Here is an 18239-nt window from a genome sequence, read left to right as displayed (position 1 = left end):
AAGTATTTGACGAAACTAGAATCAGACCAAAGACCAACATCTTGGGTGGCAAACACCTAGTCATAAAGCTCCAGTTTAGTATGAGAGGTCTCTGATGAAACACAGTTGACTCTAAGGGCTTAGGAAGCTCCACCCATCCTGCTCAACCAGCAGGACACATACCCTCTCTCCTGGGCCAGCCCCTCTTATTGTTTGATGTCTTCTCAGCAGACCCTGTCCTTGCCCCATACTCCTGTCTCCAGTATCTTGGGCTATATACTAATATGGTTGTATAACAAATCAATATCTTTAGGTTTGAGTGATCTGAAGGATTCTAATGTTTGTAATAACTTCTTTCAATCACATTAAACATTTCACATTAATTATAAGCAATGCCTGTTTGCATAAATTCTGTATTAAAAGCATGTGTCTACTATATGTTGTGGAATACTCTTTTGTCACTTGGATTGGTTTAACAAAAAGCTGAATTGCCAATAGGTAGGCAGGATTTTGGGGGCAGAGAGGACACTTGGGAAGGGTGGGGATGTGTAGTCACCAGCCAGCCAAAGGAGCAAGATATGCAGGACAGGGAAATGCCATGAGTCACGTGGCATGTGTAGATAAATAGAAGTGGGTTAATTTATAGGACAAGCCTAAGCTATTGGCCAAGCTTTCATAATTAATAAGAAGTCTCAGTGTCGTTACTTAGGAGCTAGCTGGCAGGACAGAAAATCCACCTCTAACTATACTTCAATAGATCCATTACTAAGCCATAAGGAAAGACATTGCTACAGTATTTCTATGTACACAGTGCTTTAAATGATAGCTGATATGCTACTATGAGGTGTAAACAGTGAGAAATGATTCTGCCAGAGTCATTATATATAGGATTCATTACAATATGAATTTATTCATGGGTAATGAGGATTGTTCATAAGGCTTTGTCACACTATTTATATCTGTAGGGCTTCTAAACCAAACAAACTCTCTGACACTAAGGTATTAAGAAAAATCAGTTCTCTTATCAACTGAGCATGTCAGTTTTCCTTCATGCCTAAATTTCTCATGTTGAGTTTGGAACAATTGTTCCACACATAGCTACTGTCTTTGATTTCACAGGTTTCTCTTTAGCCTGAAAATTTTGGTGTTGATTTGGGGAAACATAAAAAAAAATTGGTCATATTCTTTACTTCTTTGGGCTTCTCTGCAGTGTGGATGCTCAGGTCTAGAGGCTGGACACATCTACAGGCTGTGGGACATTGTCTCTAGTATGTCATTGGATATTAATAGCAGAGTTATGAAGAAGACTGAAAAGCCTTCCATATTCATTGCTGTCCTAGATTGATTTCTGTTGGGCTGATAATAAATGGCTGGACCAAACACAATGTGGGGGAATGATCAGTTTATTTCAAATTATGAGTTACTATTCCTCATCTAGGCAAGCCAGGACAGGCAGTGATGCAAAAACCATGGGGAATACTGCTTTTTTACTTGCTTCTTCTGGTTCATGTTCACCACAATTCTTATGCAACAAAGGAATTCCTGTACAGGGTAGTGCTGGTTGTCCTGGCTGTCTTCTCTTATATCACTTAGAAATCAAGAAAATACCGTGAACACAAGCTTATAAGCTAATATGATAGAAGCAAATAGCTAACTGAGAGTCCTTCAGATAATGTTGGGTTGTGTGGTATGAATATCTGCAGCTAGCTAACAAAGGCATCTGTACCTGCAGAGTCTCTCACCTATATCAACACTTTGTTGCTGATGAAGACTTGAATTACTATCCAAGGCTTAGGGACAGCTTTTGAGTGTGTAGAGTGTTTCTACAGTATGAACTATCTGCAGATATATACAGTGTGAACAAAAGGTAGAGAACTTGCTATGTTGATTGCTTTTGTTGGCTTCATCACAATGAATTCTCCAAATCTTATATAGACATGAGGAACAACTAAGTCCTGATCCTGTTCTGCACATGAGTAGGGTTTCTCTCAGGTGAGAATTACTGAGGTTGAATCAGGACTGAATAATAACTGAAACCTTCATTACATCCTTCACATAGCTTTGATTTTCAGGATGAAGACTGTTGTGTTATTTAAGATACAAGGAAACACTAAGTGTCAGTCACTCCATTCATGTTTGGACTGGTTTGCTGCAGAATGAAATTTACTGATAGTAGAGGGTGTTGACTGGGAGTTAAAGCACTCACCATTCTTCACATGTGCATAGCTTCCCTACTCAATACATTCATTTGTGCTGCATAAAGTATAAATCATCATCAAAGGCTTTGCCACATTCCACATGCTTGTGGAACTTCTATTCAGAATGAATTATTTGATGTCTTTGAAGGACTACAAACATGTAAACTTTTTATTACATCTGTAGGATTTCTCTCCAGTATGAACTGTCTTGTGTCGAGAAAGGGTATAATGATTAACAAAGACTTTGCCACATTCCTCACACTTGTGGTTATTCTCTTCAGAATGAATTGTTTTGTGTACCTTAACATATGAAGAGCAGGAAAATCCTTTGCCACACTCTTCACACTTGAATGGTTTCTCTCCAGTATGAACAATCTTGTGCTGAGTAAGGGTGTACAGCTTAGTGAATGCTTTCCCACATTCCCCACACTTGTAGGGATTGTCTTCAGAATGAATTATTTGATGTCTTTTAAGATCTGAAGAATAGGAAAAAACTTTGCCACACACCTCACACTTGTAGGGTTTCTCTCCAGTATGAGCTATCTTGTGCTCAGTAAGTACAGAAGGCTTAATAAATCCTTTTCCACACAGTTCACACTTGTAGGGTTTCTCTCCAGAATGAACTGTCTTGTGTCTCTTGAGGGTTGTATGTGTGGTAAAGGCTTTGTGGCATTCTTCACACTTATATGGCTTTTCTCCAGTATGAATTTTTTGGTGCTTTTTAAGGTCTAAAGTAGAGTAAAACATTTTGCCACATTCTTCACATTTACACGATTTCTCCCCGGTATGATGTAATTTGTGCACAGTAAGGTATGAGAAAGTACAAAAAGTTTTTCCACATTCTTCACATTTGTGTGGTTTCTCAATGGTGTGAGTTCTCTTGTGAACAGAAAGTTCTGGGCGAGTACGAAAGTCCTTACCACATACTTCACATTTGAAAGGTTTCTCTTGACAATGAGTTCTTTTGTGTCTCTTCAGTTTTGAGGTACAGGCAAACATTTTGCCACACATTTCACACTTGTGGCATTTCTCTCTGGTATGAACTATTTTGTGCTGAACCAGGGAAGAATTACTAGAAAAGGCTTTTCCACAGACTTCACACTTGTACAGTTTCTCTTGACAATGAAGTCTTCTATGTTTCTTCAGTTTTGAAGTAGAATAAAACATTTTTTTACATTCTTCACACTGATAAGATTTCACTCCAGTATGACTTAATTTGTGCTGGATCAAGGAAAAATTATAAGAAAATGCTTTCCCGCATTCTTCACACTTGTATGGCTTCTCTCCAGAATGAACAAACTTGTGCTGAGTAAGGGTAGAAAGTGTAGAAAAGGCTCTGCCACATTCCTCACACTTGTAGGGATTGTCTTCAGAATGAATTCTTTGATGCCTTTTAAGGGCTGAAGAAGAGGAAAAACATTTGCCACACTCCTCACACTTGTAGGGTTTCTCTCCAGTGTGAGCTATCTTGTGCTCAGTGAGTACAGACGGCTTAGTGAATCCTTTTCCACACAGTTCACACTTGTAGGGTTTCTCTCCGGTATGAACTGCCTTGTGTTTCCTAAGGGCTGAGTGATTACGAAAGGCTTTGTGACATTCTTCACAGTTATATGGTTTTTCTCCAGTGTGAACTTTTTGATGTTCCTGAAGATGTGGAGAACAGTAAAATCTTTTTCCACAGTTTTCACACTTGTAGGGATTCTCTCCAGAATGAATTCTTTGATGTTGCTTAAGGAATGAAGGATAGCAAAAGGATTTGCCACATTCTTCACACTTGTATTTTTTCTGTCCAGAATGAATTCCTTTATGCTGGTTAAGGATTAAAGCAGAGGAAAATGTTTTCCCACATTCTTCACACTTGTATGGTTTCTCTCCACAATGAACTCTTTGATGTTGCTTCAGGAATGAACGATCATAGAAAGCTTTGCCACACTCTTCACACTTGTAGGGTTTCTCTCCAGAATGAATTCTTTGATGTTGCTTCAGCATTGATGGATAGTAAAATAATTTGCCACATTCTCCACACTTATAGGTTTTTTCATCAGTATGGTTTTTCTGGTGTATAAAAAGTGATGAGCGAGTACTGAAGGTCTTATGGCATTCTTTACACTTATAGGGTTTGTCTCCAGTATGAAGTCTCTGGTGTATAGAAAGTGTTGAGCGAGAACTAAGAGCCTTACCACATTCTTCACACTTGTAGGGTTTCTTCCCTGTATGAATTCTCTGGTGTTCAATAAGGAGTGAATTACAATCAGTGGTCTTGCTATAATTGTTATAATTATTGGGTGTTGTTCCTGTTGAGCAAAAGTTGAGATATGATCAAAAGCTAAGCAATATTCTCTATACTTAGAATGACTACTTTTAAAATGGAGAGATTAACTCAAGCATATTTAACCATAAATCAGAAACTATAGTGTATTTTAACACCTATCATCACTGAGCATAATTCACAAAATATAGCAGTATGCAAAAACAACCTACACTTCTACTACAATAAGAGTACAACCAAATGAACAAAAACAATGGCATATATTTCAAAGTAAAATAGCAAAGTATGTTGTAAGGGGATTTTACTAACAGAAAATAACTCACTTAAGTATAGCTGGACATCCATGAAATTACAACATAGCCAAGAAAAAGTTAATTGAGATTTATGAGATTGGACCAACATAGAAACACACAATTTTTACCCAAGTATAGACTTTCATTTTTATATGCTCCATAACAAGTAGACTGTCAATATCAATATCAAATAAAATATCTTGAGGCTTTAGGAGGGTATTTTATTTTTTATTTTGTTGACAAGAAAATATATACCTCAAAGATATCAAATTATAAAAGAATTTTCAGGTACACTTATGAATAACAGAAACTATGCTGAAGGCAACACAGTTGTCAATGAATTGTTTCATTTTGTGCTTTTAATGACAAGAGTTTCTCTGCATAGGCCTGGGTGTCCTGGGTGTCCTGGGTGTCCTGGGTGTCCTGGGTGTCCTGGGTGTCCTGGGTGTCCTGGATCTGGCTCAGTCAACCATGCTAGCCTCAAACTCAGGGATCTTCCTGCCTTTGCCTCACAAGTGCTGTGATTAAGGCATGCACCACCAAGCCCAGTGATAAAATCACATATTTCTATGAACTATTCATTAATTAAATAACCATTGAGCAATGAATGGAGAGAAACAATGAACAAGGCATGAAAATAGGAGACTTGTATTTAACCATGAGGTAAAACTTCACAGAAACAGTACTCATAGATACTATTTCTTATAGCATAGACACTTTTTTTTATCTTGCACTGTTCTGATGGATGGACAACCCATCCACAGGTAGAACATGTATGACAAATGATTACAGATGATGCACACTTCCAAATAACAATGCAGAATATGAAATTGCAAAAAAAGAAAAAATACATTCTCCTAGATGTGGAGATATATATATATATATATATATATATATATATATATATATATATAGCATATTAAATCCTTAGTACTGCATGACACAAAAAAATTATAAAGACATTTTCATCATTCATAAATGAGACAAGTTTCATTAAAAGAGTGTAAGTGATATGAAAGAAACTTATGTGTGAAGTTATTGTCTCACAATGGTTTCACACCCAGGGATTTTAGAAATGCGTGCAAACTTTCAGAGGTGTAGAAAACAATTTAAAGTCAGTAACTGAAGTGCCCAAAGTGTCTGCATTTTGCATGAGTTTTACCCAATGACTCCCCCAGCTAGCCAATCCTGCTGAGAAAACGCCCTCATGAAGCCTCACCCACAGCTTTTGAAAAACCCACTCTTTTACAATATAAAAGACATTCTTTGAATCAATGGAAATGAAACTTTTGAAATTTCAGGGTAAAGCAGCCTTTGGTATTAGGTAATTATGGGTTTAGCCTTTTGACCCAATCATGCCTCATGTTGAGTGGCTAAAATTTTCCCTGGCATGAGCCTGTTCTCCAAAACAGCAAAAAAGACTCTATCTGAACTTCACTGAGTAGCCTTGAACTGTGTCTCCTGTGGATACAACACTTGGAGGTACCAGCAAAATTTCTGACAATCAAGAGTTTCAGAACACTCTGGGTCTCCCAGCTTGCTTCATTCACTATTACAGTGGTAGTGTCTCACTGAGAGTGTCCTAGGCCCCATAAATGTCTCTCCAGGGCCAGAGAATCAGAAATTTCCACTGTATTTCCTCACACCAAAACCAACTGACTCTTTCTGGTCCTCCAAGGTGAAGATATTTTTCTGTGGTCCAGATTCTGGTAAGTGGAAAAGTATTGACGTTGACTCCTTCCCTGGGTCTCCTTCTAAGAGTAAAGATGTTGACGGAAGAACTAACAGATAAAAATTTTTGGTTAAGGGGCTGGAGAGATGGCTCAGTGGTTAAGAGCACTGACTGTTCTTCCAGAGCTCCTAAATTCAATTCCCAGCAACCACATGGTGGCTCACAACCACCTGTAATGAGATCTGGTGCCCTCTTCTGGCCTGCAGGAACACATGCAGATAGAACACTGTATACATAATAAATAAATATTAAAAAAATTTTTTTGGTTAAGTCCTTGTCTTATATCATTTCCGAAGATGCTGAATTAATAATTGAATAGTTCATTTAATGCATGCTGTCTCAGCTACTGTCTTAGCCTTACTTTTTGTCCCTTTCCCTGACCTTCATCGTGGAACAGAGAGTCAGGCCATTGTTTGAGCTCACTTTGGCATCAAGGCAACTGGAAGCTGCAGGGTTTTTCTGTCCTCTTGCCTATGGTTCGTGAGCAGTGCCAACCTCCTTTCGGAGGCTGCACTCATGGGTCTGGAAAACTCCAAGTCTGTTCCTCTTCAAACAGCTCATCACCGGCACCTAGCTCCCCATTGTGGTCTTATCAGGAGCGCAGACCTAGTCAACTCCCAGCCCTGTGCTCAGAAAGATCTTCCCTGGGCTAGTGGAGATCTACCCATCTATGAACTATAAGGTCTCAAACAGGGCAGGGTCCCTTTTACTGCAGAACACAAGGTGGCTGTGGGAGCCACTAGACCAGTGACTGCAGTGGGGGAAGAGCAGAGCCCTCATGCATCCAAGGGGCTGCCCAGGCGTGGGTCCAGGACTCTAGCTCACCATGGGCAAAGAGTGGCAGGCAGTTTTCCTGTGAGGAGAGCACTTTAGCTGCACTGCTTCTGTGGGAGACTGGAGACAGAACATTCTTTCTGTTCTTGGGACTCCTTTGCCCTATGGCTGAGGTCAGCCCTTGTCTCTGCTCCAAGCCCGGATACTTTGGCTTTCATTTCTAGAACTTTCTGAGTTGCTTAGATGTCTAGTTTTATGGCTTTCTGTTTACATGTCTCTAGGCTACTGGTACCAATGTATTTAAAACTTACAGGTTTGACCCCACAAACCAGTATGTCCCTATCCCATAAAATCACTATATTATCCTAAAAATGTAAATCTGTATAGGAGGGAAAATACATCAAGTACTATTCAGGTTGTCTGCCCATATCTACAGATATACAATACATTTATGGGTATATAAATCACTGGCTTCAGTCTAATAGAGAAACAAATGCTTTTTGAATATAGATAATATCTTTTGGAATTGTCATATGTCGTTTTAGCTCAGTGAAAAGCTGGCTCCAGAGATAGAATATGCACCATCCACTTCACACCCAAGGATAATTGTCTCAGAGCTTCTTCCAATGCCCGGTCCTGGGTCAGGCTGGCTCCCTGACTCTCTGATAGGCAGAAGGAGAACAACAGGAAAAGACACTTGAGAACAGCTAAGAGGTGAACTGTTTGCAAGAGAGGCTGTTATTTACCTCATGGTAGGAAGATGTGTAGAATTAAAAACAACTAATGGGAACCTCATCATTAAGAAGGATAAAAGGGACACCCTGTCTAAAACCAATCAATAATAACTCTAAAATCATAATCAGCTAAATTCTGTTAGATGCTGTTAACATGACTTTAATGATGATCATGATAAGTCCACATTCTATCTAAATCATAAGGGCTGTTTTATGTTTTCTGTAAGGTTTATCTCTAAACATTCAAGGCACAATGGTTTAACATTATGTGCACAGGTAATATGAATGAATCACATTACCCTCGCTGTGTAGTTTGGATTCAACCTTCTTTTATTTAACTGATGTTGCACAGTATCATCTAAGTTGAACAATGACCATCTTCATAACTCTATGTGTGTTGATAAAAGTAATCACAGCTGGGCTTTTTAAATGCTAATATTCCTTTAAAAACAGGATAGAGGCAAGGTCACTGAACCCTCACTTGAGTATCCACTCATTGCTCCCATAAATTCCTAGTTATGGAATTAGAACTGAATTTTTATGAGGTTTCAAGGTTTTCTGGAGACACTAGGGTATACAAGCAAGAAAAACTAAAACTGGGTTGGAATTCCACTCTGCAGTCATGGGAAAGAAATGGCCCTCATGAAAATAGCTATTGCCTAACACCCTCCACTCTGGGAAATTTTCTTACATCGTATGGTAAATTTACTTGTTAATGTTATTATGTCTCATTTGAAATTGCTTAATCAAGCCGGCGGTGGTGGCGCACGCCTTTAATCCCAGCACTCGCGAGGCAGAGCCAGGCGGATCTCTGCGAGTTCGAGGCCAGCCTGGGGTACCAAGTGAGTCCCAGGAAAGGCGCAAAGCTACACAGAGAAACCCTGTCTTGAAAAATCAAAAAAAAAAAAAAAAAAAAAAAAGAAATTGCTTAATCAAGGGGGCTATATACAAAGGTTCAGATGGCTTTTCAAAGGGAGTAAATCATCTCAGTTGATTCTTTACAATCAGTTACCAACTGAACTCATGCTCTATACTCCCCTCTTCTGGATTCTTGATTACAAAAAATGCTCTCTCATCCAAGTTTATTCATATCACTAAAGTTCTTACTGAGATGTAACTCTTCTCTCAGGACCAGTGGAACCATTTTAAAAAGTTATAAAAGTCATAAATATGAAGTTATATCTCTAAAAATGGTTAAATTGTTTTAGATAAGATAAATTATATAAGAAGAGACCAAACCATAAAAGTCTTAAAAGTAGTCACAGTAGGTCTGAATACATTATATGGGACTTATGCAAGATGAGACTTAAAAATAATATACCTGCTTGTTTCTTCACATCCCAAGGACCTTGTCTTTGCTCCAGAAATGTCACCAGGTATGGCTTAGAGACAGTAAGACCTGTTTGAAGGAAAGAGGAACAAGATGGTTTGGGTGTTCTTCCACTAGGAATTGACTTGCAACTTACAGTACGCAGCTTATGAGAAAAGAAATGATGTAGCAAATGTTTGCAGGCAATTAGTTCCTGAAATGATTTCTGATAGGTATATTAGAATGTTGAAGAGGATTTACAATCTGCGGATTCTAAGCTTCAGTTAAAAGGGAAAACATTAAAAGTGAATTGTGAAACATTTCCATTAACATGAGTGCTCCATGCCTCATGCCATTGAATTTCCCCCAGTCCCACTAGAGTCAAGGATGCATGCTCCCAACACAGACAGGTTAAACATACAGAGAGAATAACAATGAAATGTTTCTTAGCTACACAGCAACATCCCTAATTTTTCTTAAAATAAAAAATATGAAATTCGCTGTTGAAAAGCACAAATTCCCATGACATACTCTACAAAGTAGGGAAGCTACATGTTGAGGTTGAAATAAGAATTCACTGTGGATGAGATCCTTACCCAAGAAATCAAGGTGGCTGTAATTCTCCAATATCACATCCCTGTACAGATCCCACTGAGCAGGCTCCAGGCATTCCCACTCTTCTGGAGTAAAATCAATGGCCACATCCCAGAAGGACAGCATCTCCTGAAATACAGACCAATGAATATTATCACACTTTTCATTAATTAAAACCACTAAAAATTATATAAATACTAAGATGCATTGGGTCGGATAGTTCTCCTGTCAACTTGACATTGGCCATTTGAGAAAAGAGAAGCATAATTGAGAAAAGATCTCCATGTGATGTAACTTTCTTAATTGGTGATGGATATGGAACAACCCAGCCCACTGGGGGTGGTACCAGCCTGGACAGGTGGTCCTCAAAGGTATAAAAAAGTAGGCTGAGCAAAGCATGGAGAACAAGCCAGGAAGCAGTGTTCCTCTAGGGCCTCTGCTCCAGTTCCTGCCTCCAGGCTCCTGCTTAGACTTCCCTGAGTGATGGAGTGTTGCCTGAATAATAATCAGCAAGTACAGAAATCGAAATACTTTGGGAATATTTAAAATACACTAGATATCGCTCTGATCTTATGTTCATTTCCCCTTTCCTCTTCTTTGACAGGCACTGATGGATTTGCAATATTCCATGCTTTGAATAGTTGACACCTGTACCTCAGTGTGCTGTAGCTGAGAATTACGATTGCTGGTACAACTATTTTCTTATTTCAAAATACTCTATGAATCAAATTTTTTCTGCTTTCCATATATTATTGAGTAAAGCCCCAACATGATCTGTATTAGTTAGGGTTTTCTATTGCTCTGAAAAGACACCACAACCACAGCAACTCTTATAAATGAAATATTTAACTGGGTTGGCTCACTTACAGTTTCAGAGGTTCAGTCCATTATCATCAGGATGGGGAGCATGGTATCATGCAGGCGTGCTGGAGGAATAGCTTAGAATCTTATATTTTGACTCAGAGGTAATAGGAACTCAACTGACTGTCACACTGAGGGAAGCTTGTGCAAAAGAGACCTCAAAGCCCACCTCCACAGTGACACACTTGCTTCAACAAGGTCACACCTCCAAATAGTGCCACTCCCATTGGGGGCCATTTTCTTTCAAACTACCACATAATCTATGATAACAACAACATTATTTTTCCTTTTTTTTTTTTTTTTACTGCATGAAAAATATTGGGAATTTATATATTAAAGGGGTATTTGGTGTGAATTTTAAGGGTAAGTTTTGCATAGCCTTTCCATCAGTTTTCAGTTTTCAGTGTGTTCATCTCCCCAAACACTGTATTTCAGGCTTCTGAAGCAAAGCTTCAGAAAGCAGGCTTCTGAACACTAGATGAAGCTTACACATACCCAACTTTTGGAGCAATAGTACAGGGAGCATTGATCACTCTCTTATCACACTGTTCCAGAACATCCATTGTTTGAAAAGTCCCCAAGCCTCAGCTTCCTGATGTCCCTGGCTGATAGCAAACCATTCCATCTCCAACTCCTGTGAGTTACAACTCAGCATGTAGCATATCAATATGATCAAGTGGTACTTTTCCATGCCTGAAATAATTCTCAGTTTCATCCATATTGTCATAAACACCATGAATTTATCCTCTTTTAAAAAAATTGTTTAAAATATAATTACATAATTTCCCCTTTTCTTTCCTTATTCCAGCCCCTCCCATGCCCACTTGTTACTTCTTCTGAAGTACATTGTGTCTTCATCTTTAATTATTACTGCTACATGTGTAGGTACCTACGTATGCATACATAAATAAACATGAACTGCTGATTCTGTTCAGTGCTATCTGCATGGATGTTTGGATGGCTGACTTCTTGGTGTTGGATAAACAGTGAGAGGACTCATCTATGGGGAAGACTGTAGATAACCCCCCCAGCAGGAAATCATGTATATTAGCATTTTCAGGCAGTCACATTGTTGAGGTATCATGAGTGCAACTTCCCTTCACTTTGTAGGAGACACAACCTCACAGCATACACAACTGACTTCTGGTTCATATGATCTAACAGCTCCATCTCCAGAGATATGCCCTGAGCCTTATGTGCAGGAATTAAGATGATGACTATGTAGATGTATCCACTGGGGCAGGGTACCACACGATCATTCTCCTCTGCATTTTGGTCACTTTGGTCTTCTGTAATGCTTTCTGACTACTGCCGAGAGAAGCTTTGAGAAGCTCTGAGAGCTGCACTTATCTACGGTTCTAAGGAAAAGTATTGGGAATGCAGTTAGGTATTAATGATGGTTTGGTAAAGTAGTAGTAGCAGGAACTCCTCGAAGATCCGTGACCCAACTAACCATGAGTGGCAGCCATGATTCCAGGCAGGATTTGCCTACTCTTGAGCAGGACTTAAGTCCAATTAGACAGCTACTGTCCACGCCACGATATGACAGTCACTGTTGCACCCTTCGTGATATCTTGCCATACTGGTCATTGTTGTGGTTCATAGGAACAACAGCTAAATAAAAGTGTTTATCACTCCTCTCTCTCCCTTGGAAGCTTGCAAAGCGCCTCCCATCACTATGAAAACTTGGACTCAGGTAGGAGGATTTCAGGTCAGATCCAGTTCCAATCCTCTGAGTCTTGTGTCTGAAGTGCAATGTGTTTTCAGCATGAGGAGGAGGATGGTTATAGTCAAAAGACTTTTGGTACAGAGGAAAAGTATGCCTTGGAAAGAATGATTACACTGAAATAAACATCTCTTATCTCAAGGGCAGAGTGCAGAGGCACTGTGGAGGAAGATGGATCCCCAAATCACAGTACACTGAAGGAAGTTAGTGAATAGAAAAATCCAGTAATTTCTCAAGAAAAAGCAACTAAACTCTGTTGAAAGCTTCTGTGTAGGTACTAGAACACGTCCCCACATTTCAAGTAAATGAAAACCACAGATTCCACTCTTCCATACTTAGGAGATCACCGACAACAGGTCAGCTTGGAGAACTGCAGGAACGCAGGGCAGAGTGAAGATGGAAACACTGTTCTCTCTGAGAACTGGAGCAGGTCCCCAATGGTGAACTGACTGCAAGGACCTCTCCCTAACGCTGCCCAGCACCCATTACCACTGTTCTGGATGGGGAAGTGTGGCTGTGCTGAGGCCACTGTCCTCACCGTGGGCTGCCTAGGGATGCGGGGCAGAAGGCCTGCCACCAGGGTCCCATTCAGCTGGTTTTCAGCTGATATAATTAAAAGCAAACATTTCAGGGGCAGTTGCAATGGGCAACATTCATTTTCCATGGAGAAGGAAGGCAAACAATATCAGGCCTGAGAAGGACAAACTGTGATTCATTCAAAATTGCTGCAAACTCAAACTAACTACCAGATGGGTCACTATAGACCAACTGTTCCTCCCTGAATGGAGGCTGGTCCTAGATACAATCCTCCAACAACAGAACAGACAGAGCAGAACTCCTACAAATTCTCCCAAGCCCTCTCAGAGTCCCCAGGGAGATATTTCTTGCACCCTCCAGACAAGCCTGACTACCTGGAGACTGTGGGGGAAATCAAAGTTCCTTGTAAAGAGAGGGCTGTGTTGTTGCCCAGGCTCCAAATCCCAGTGACCCTCCATTCAGACCTGTCCTGTCTCTCAATTTCAGAACACAGTGCTTTAAAAACTCACCACAAAGAACATGAAGAAGGAACTCACAGGTCTTTGTCCCCAGCTTTTGGCGCACAATAATTTTTGCCTTAAGTTGTCACATCTGGCCACACTACAACTTGGCATATGGAAATGACCCATGGAAGACCATATGTAATGCTCTTATTGGAAACATGGAATGTATAATTAGAATATTAGTTTCAAAATATATATTACATGTTTTGCTTTGTATGTTAGATGTCTAGATGTACCTGTAGATTTTAAAGAGTCAGTACATTGTTCCTGAGTCTTCTTTTTTTTAGTTAAGTTTTGTTTTGTTTTTATCGTGAGTGTTCTTAATGAAATAGTAAGTGGAGTGTGTCCAGTCAAAGTCGGGACTCAATTCTCAACTGACTTTAGCACATCTATACACTATGTTTAAATGTTTTCTGATGGGATTGGAGAGATGGCTCAGCAGTTATGAGCACTGGCTGCTCTCCCAGAGGACGCACGTTCAATTTCTAGAACCCACATGGCAGCTCACAATTGTCTATAATTCCAGTTCCAGGGCATCTGACACCCTCACACAGACATATGTGCAGGCAAAACACCAATGCACATGAAATAAAAATAAATAATTTAAAATAAATAAATAAAGTTTTCTGACACAGACTCAGGTAGCATAGGTTGGCCTTGATTTGCTAGAGGATGACCTTGTGCTCTTGCCTCCTCCTCACAAATGCAGAGACAGCAGGGATGTGCCACAGAGTAAGCTGAAGTTTCTTTTCTTTCTAGTCTGTTTACTACAAATTAAATGAGTACACACAGGTCTGTACATCATAAGTAAGCATGGTGCTGCATCGGCATGCTGTACAGAGAAAAAAATCAGTTTTGATGGAAAAGGCAGCATACTTTTTCTGTCTTAAAAACGTAAAACACACTACCATTTTCTTGCAATTTATTAACATTAATGATCAAGTGCCTATTATTTTAATTATAGTCACATACTGCACAGAACATGCTCGTATTTAAGATGAGGTGGTTGGAAGCCCATGTTTCCTAAGAGTAGACTTCAATGTCCTAAGTCAGTCTCCAGCTCACCAACACCTGGTCTGACTGAACAGTGAAAAGCACAAAGGACTGGATGAGGAGCGAACACCATGCTAATCACAGGACCCTGGGCGAGCCAGAGCTCTTCAGATTCATCTCTTAGTGTTTATGACATAGTATAAGTTCTTGGAGAAACGCTTCCATAAGCACGCTACAGGGACATCCCGGAAGCTGAATGCCACACTCAGTGACGGTTGAACAGAAATGTCAGAGTACACAGATGCACGGGGGAGGTTGTGAATGGAGAACAATGCACACAGGCTGTCAGGTGTGCAGGACTGTGGTTCCTCTACAGAGTCTCTCAAGCCCCCCTCCAATCACTAAAAATCCCGAGGCTCAAGTCTGTCCTCACACCGACTCATGTCTCCAGCCTGAAAAGTGCCCACACTTCCAACATCACAGAGTGGGTGTGGGGCGTTTACCCACCACCCCCACAGCTCCCCAGAGTTTTCTTGAGTGCAAGCAGCAGGAAATATTAGATAGAAGGATTTATTGCAGAGAATCTTGCGGAGATAAACAGAAAATAAAGGATAGCCTCAAGAGGGCCTGGAACCTTTTCCAATGGCCCCGACTGTCTCTGCCCCAGAGTTTTTATAGAGACACCAAGGGGTGGAGCAAAAGACCTCCTCCCCCAGCACAGCCAAGTGCAGAGCATCTCAGACACCTGCGCTCAGGCCCGTGGTCCTGATCATCCTCTATTCGGACCTGCTGGGTAAAGCCACGAGGAACCCGAGAACGGGCTCCCACAAGTGGGTTGTTATTTTCTATTATTTTTCACCCCACACTGTAGGATCAACATTGCTGGGATAATGCAAAGCTCAGCCTATCCCCTTTGTGGCATGGTTCTGCCTCCCTATGGGAGTGTTCCTGTGAGGATTCAGCTCACAGGATTTGGATATGGGAGATTCCTTTTCAGAGCGAACCGCCCTTAAATCCCCAGTTCATTCCAAAGAAAGTGAGAGAAACATCCAGTACACCGTCAGTCTTCCTTGCAGAACTCTGTCCTGGGAACGAACCTAGCCACCTGATGAACTTCAGTCGACTAAAACGAGAATATTGGCCAAACATAAAGTAAAGAAAGGACCAGATATCCCCTTGCCTAAACAGACTGAGAAATCAAATAACGGCCACGTGTGAACGAGCTCCCAACACCACCTCCAGCCAGACTGTCAGAAACCCACCCAGGCAATCCTGGTTCTCGCAAGCTTCCCCACGCCTGAAGTACCAAGCCTGATCTCCTGTCCCCAAAGCACAAGGATGATAAAGGCAGCAAGATGCCTTCTTACGAAGTGGTCATTCCCAGCATCAGCCCCATCGTCTTCTCCCCAACCCCGACTTGCACCTTGACTGTGGCCCAGGCTAGTTCAGCACAGCACCTCTAAATGGCTTAGACTCCGCCCCTCCTCTGCTCCCTTCAAGCCCGACTGCGCCACGCCCTCCCCCGCACAGTTCCTCTGGCCTGCCTGTTTGCGCTGCACCCTGGACCAACCTCCATGTCAGAGATGCACCCCGAGAGCGGAGCAGGACTGGATTCTCGCCAGATTTGGAGGAGGATGCACGTGTGCTTACCAAAAGCTGAATGGCGATTTCCAGAGTAGCCCCTTGTTTCGTCAGAGTCTCAGGGACTACATTTCCCAGAGGTCTTGGGAATTCCAGGAACCATGGGAGAGAGATTTCCACTTTTCCACTCTCCTGGGTTTCTGCCCCCACGTCTGCAGAACCTGTTGGAGAGGGAAAGCCTGAATCTGCAGCTGGACAGCTGTTTTCAAAGTTCCAGTTTCACAACAAAGCCACGTACAGTCCCCTCATCTCATGAGAAGTAGGTCTGAGCCTCATGGAGTTTGTAGGGCCATTTCTGTAAGGGAATCTAACTGTTGTTTTCATTCAAAAGCAGAAACTTTATACCTCTAGATCCTGATCCTCACGTCTACACAGTTTTTAAAGTTTATATCTCTCGTGATAAAAGCTGATGTTTCTGTGGCTGTCAGTGTGCCCGTGCCGGCTCCATTCAAGGGTGAGGGCAGGCGCAGTTCTTCTTTTCTTTGCAGTCCATGGCCCATATTAAAATGTTTTTTTTTTCCCCATTATATAAATCATCAAGAAAAAACACATTTAGTTAAACCATTGGTACATGCCCACCAAGTAGTCTCAGGGGCTCAGTAATATTCCTCTTGTCCAGACGAGTTAACCCACGAGGATGAATAGCAGACATCAGAATAAGGGAAAGTGCCCAGGCTAAATGTTTTCAATATTAGATATGTTACAGTCCCTTGTAAGCCCTCTGATGTTAATTTGGGCTGTCCCTAGTGACAGTGAGATTTGTCAGTCAATGGCTGACAGTCCTATCAATATGTAGTGAAAGGGCTGGAGGCGGGGCATGTCTAGGGGGCGGGGCATGTCTAGGGGCGGGGCATGTCTAGGGGCGGGCATGTCTAAGAGGCGGGGCATGTCTAGGGGGCGGGGCATGTCTAAGCATAACTGACAACTCTGGCCAATTTCTAGCTGGGAATGATTGATCCAGCAGTGGACCTTGTTGACAATGGAAAAGAAGCCTGGGGAATCCCTCAGCTTCCTAAACAGCTGGAGACAGGACTTTGGCCCTGTGTGTATTAAGAGGGGAGAGTCGGTTTGGGCCTTGACACAGGTACGAGATCTTTGGTCTGGGGACCTGGATTGTAAATCTATCCGCAGAATCCCTTCCTGTGGCAGAGAATATGATTCTCCAGGTTCTCCCTGTTTTCCAAAGGCCAATCCTTTTAACGAATTTCCAGGCCTTTACTTTTTGTGGCCATTCAGTTACATTCTCCCCTCTGGAGGAGGCTTTCTTTCTGCATATATCTATTCATCCGTGTGTTTCCAGGAAGCCTCTGTTTGTCAACCCTCTGGGGAAGATAAAGCTCTTTGGTGCTGAGAACTTAGTCTAGGGTGTCTTAAGCTGATACTAGCCCCGTCAACATCCATACCTAGCATTCCAGGAGGAACAGGTTAAACATCTCTTTCTTTTGAAGGCTGCCTGCATGTTTAACTTTCCTGGCTATTCCAGTGCTTATCTGTATGCACAGGACTTTTTTGCCCTCTACAAAGTAGCTTGAAGATATTCCATCAGAACAATACTTAATACAGGTAGGTTATGACAGCCAGGAATGTCTTGCTGACCAATAGTCATAGTACATCGAAGGGAGATCAGGAATACAGGGTCACCCTCAGATACACATTACATTTGTGTTTTGCCTGGGCTGTATGCTTTGTCTCAAAACAGAGAAAGGTTATAATGATTAATGGTACATGGCTTAGTTACTCTTCTGCTGCTGTAAGGAGACAATATGACCAAGGCAACTTATAAGAGAAAGCATTTAATTTGGGGCTTGCATACAGTTTTAGGGCATGAGTTCATTATCAGCATGGTGGGAAGCGTGGTGGTAGGCAATCATGGTGCTGGAGAAGTGGATGAGAGCTGTACATCCCGATCCACAGGCAGCAAGCCACTGGGCCTGGTGAGCTTTTAAAACCTCAACGCCCACTCCCAGTGACACACCTTCTATAAAGAGTGCACCACCTACATCTTTCCAAACAGTTCCTGAACTGGGGGCTAAGCAAGCAGATATATGAACCCAGAGGGTCATTCTCATTCCAACTTGCACACTACACATATTGAG

At 41.4% G+C, this 18239-nt stretch overlaps 1 protein-coding gene across 3 annotated transcripts in view; it reads right to left on the bottom strand.

The window, feature by feature from the left end:
• Positions 1–1367: 1367 nt before the first annotated feature.
• LOC102911928 (uncharacterized) overlaps positions 1368–18239 on the bottom strand; it is a 21586-nt gene continuing 4714 nt past the window's right edge. Inside the window, exons 1-4 of one of the 3 annotated variants that reach the window (XM_042261835.2) lie at positions 16153–16307; positions 9885–10011; positions 9301–9378; positions 1368–4471 (exon numbers count right to left, since the gene is read on the bottom strand). In XM_042261835.2, coding sequence (XP_042117769.1) covers positions 2328–4471; positions 9301–9378; positions 9885–10008 — 2346 coding nt within the window. In that variant the 5' untranslated portion in view covers positions 10009–10011; positions 16153–16307 and the 3' untranslated portion in view covers positions 1368–2327. Of the gene's footprint in view, positions 4472–9300; positions 9379–9884; positions 10012–16072; positions 16308–18239 lie in introns of those variants that run through there. The other 2 variants (XM_015998579.3, XM_076552212.1) reach the window with 2 other exon arrangements.

The sequence above is a fragment of the Peromyscus maniculatus genome, chromosome 15 (assembly GCF_049852395.1).
Source record: "Peromyscus maniculatus bairdii isolate BWxNUB_F1_BW_parent chromosome 15, HU_Pman_BW_mat_3.1, whole genome shotgun sequence".
Taxonomy (NCBI): Eukaryota; Metazoa; Chordata; class Mammalia; order Rodentia; family Cricetidae; genus Peromyscus; species Peromyscus maniculatus.
The sequence above is the reverse complement of the archived record's forward strand: the minus strand, read 5'-3'. Positions and strand labels throughout refer to the sequence as shown.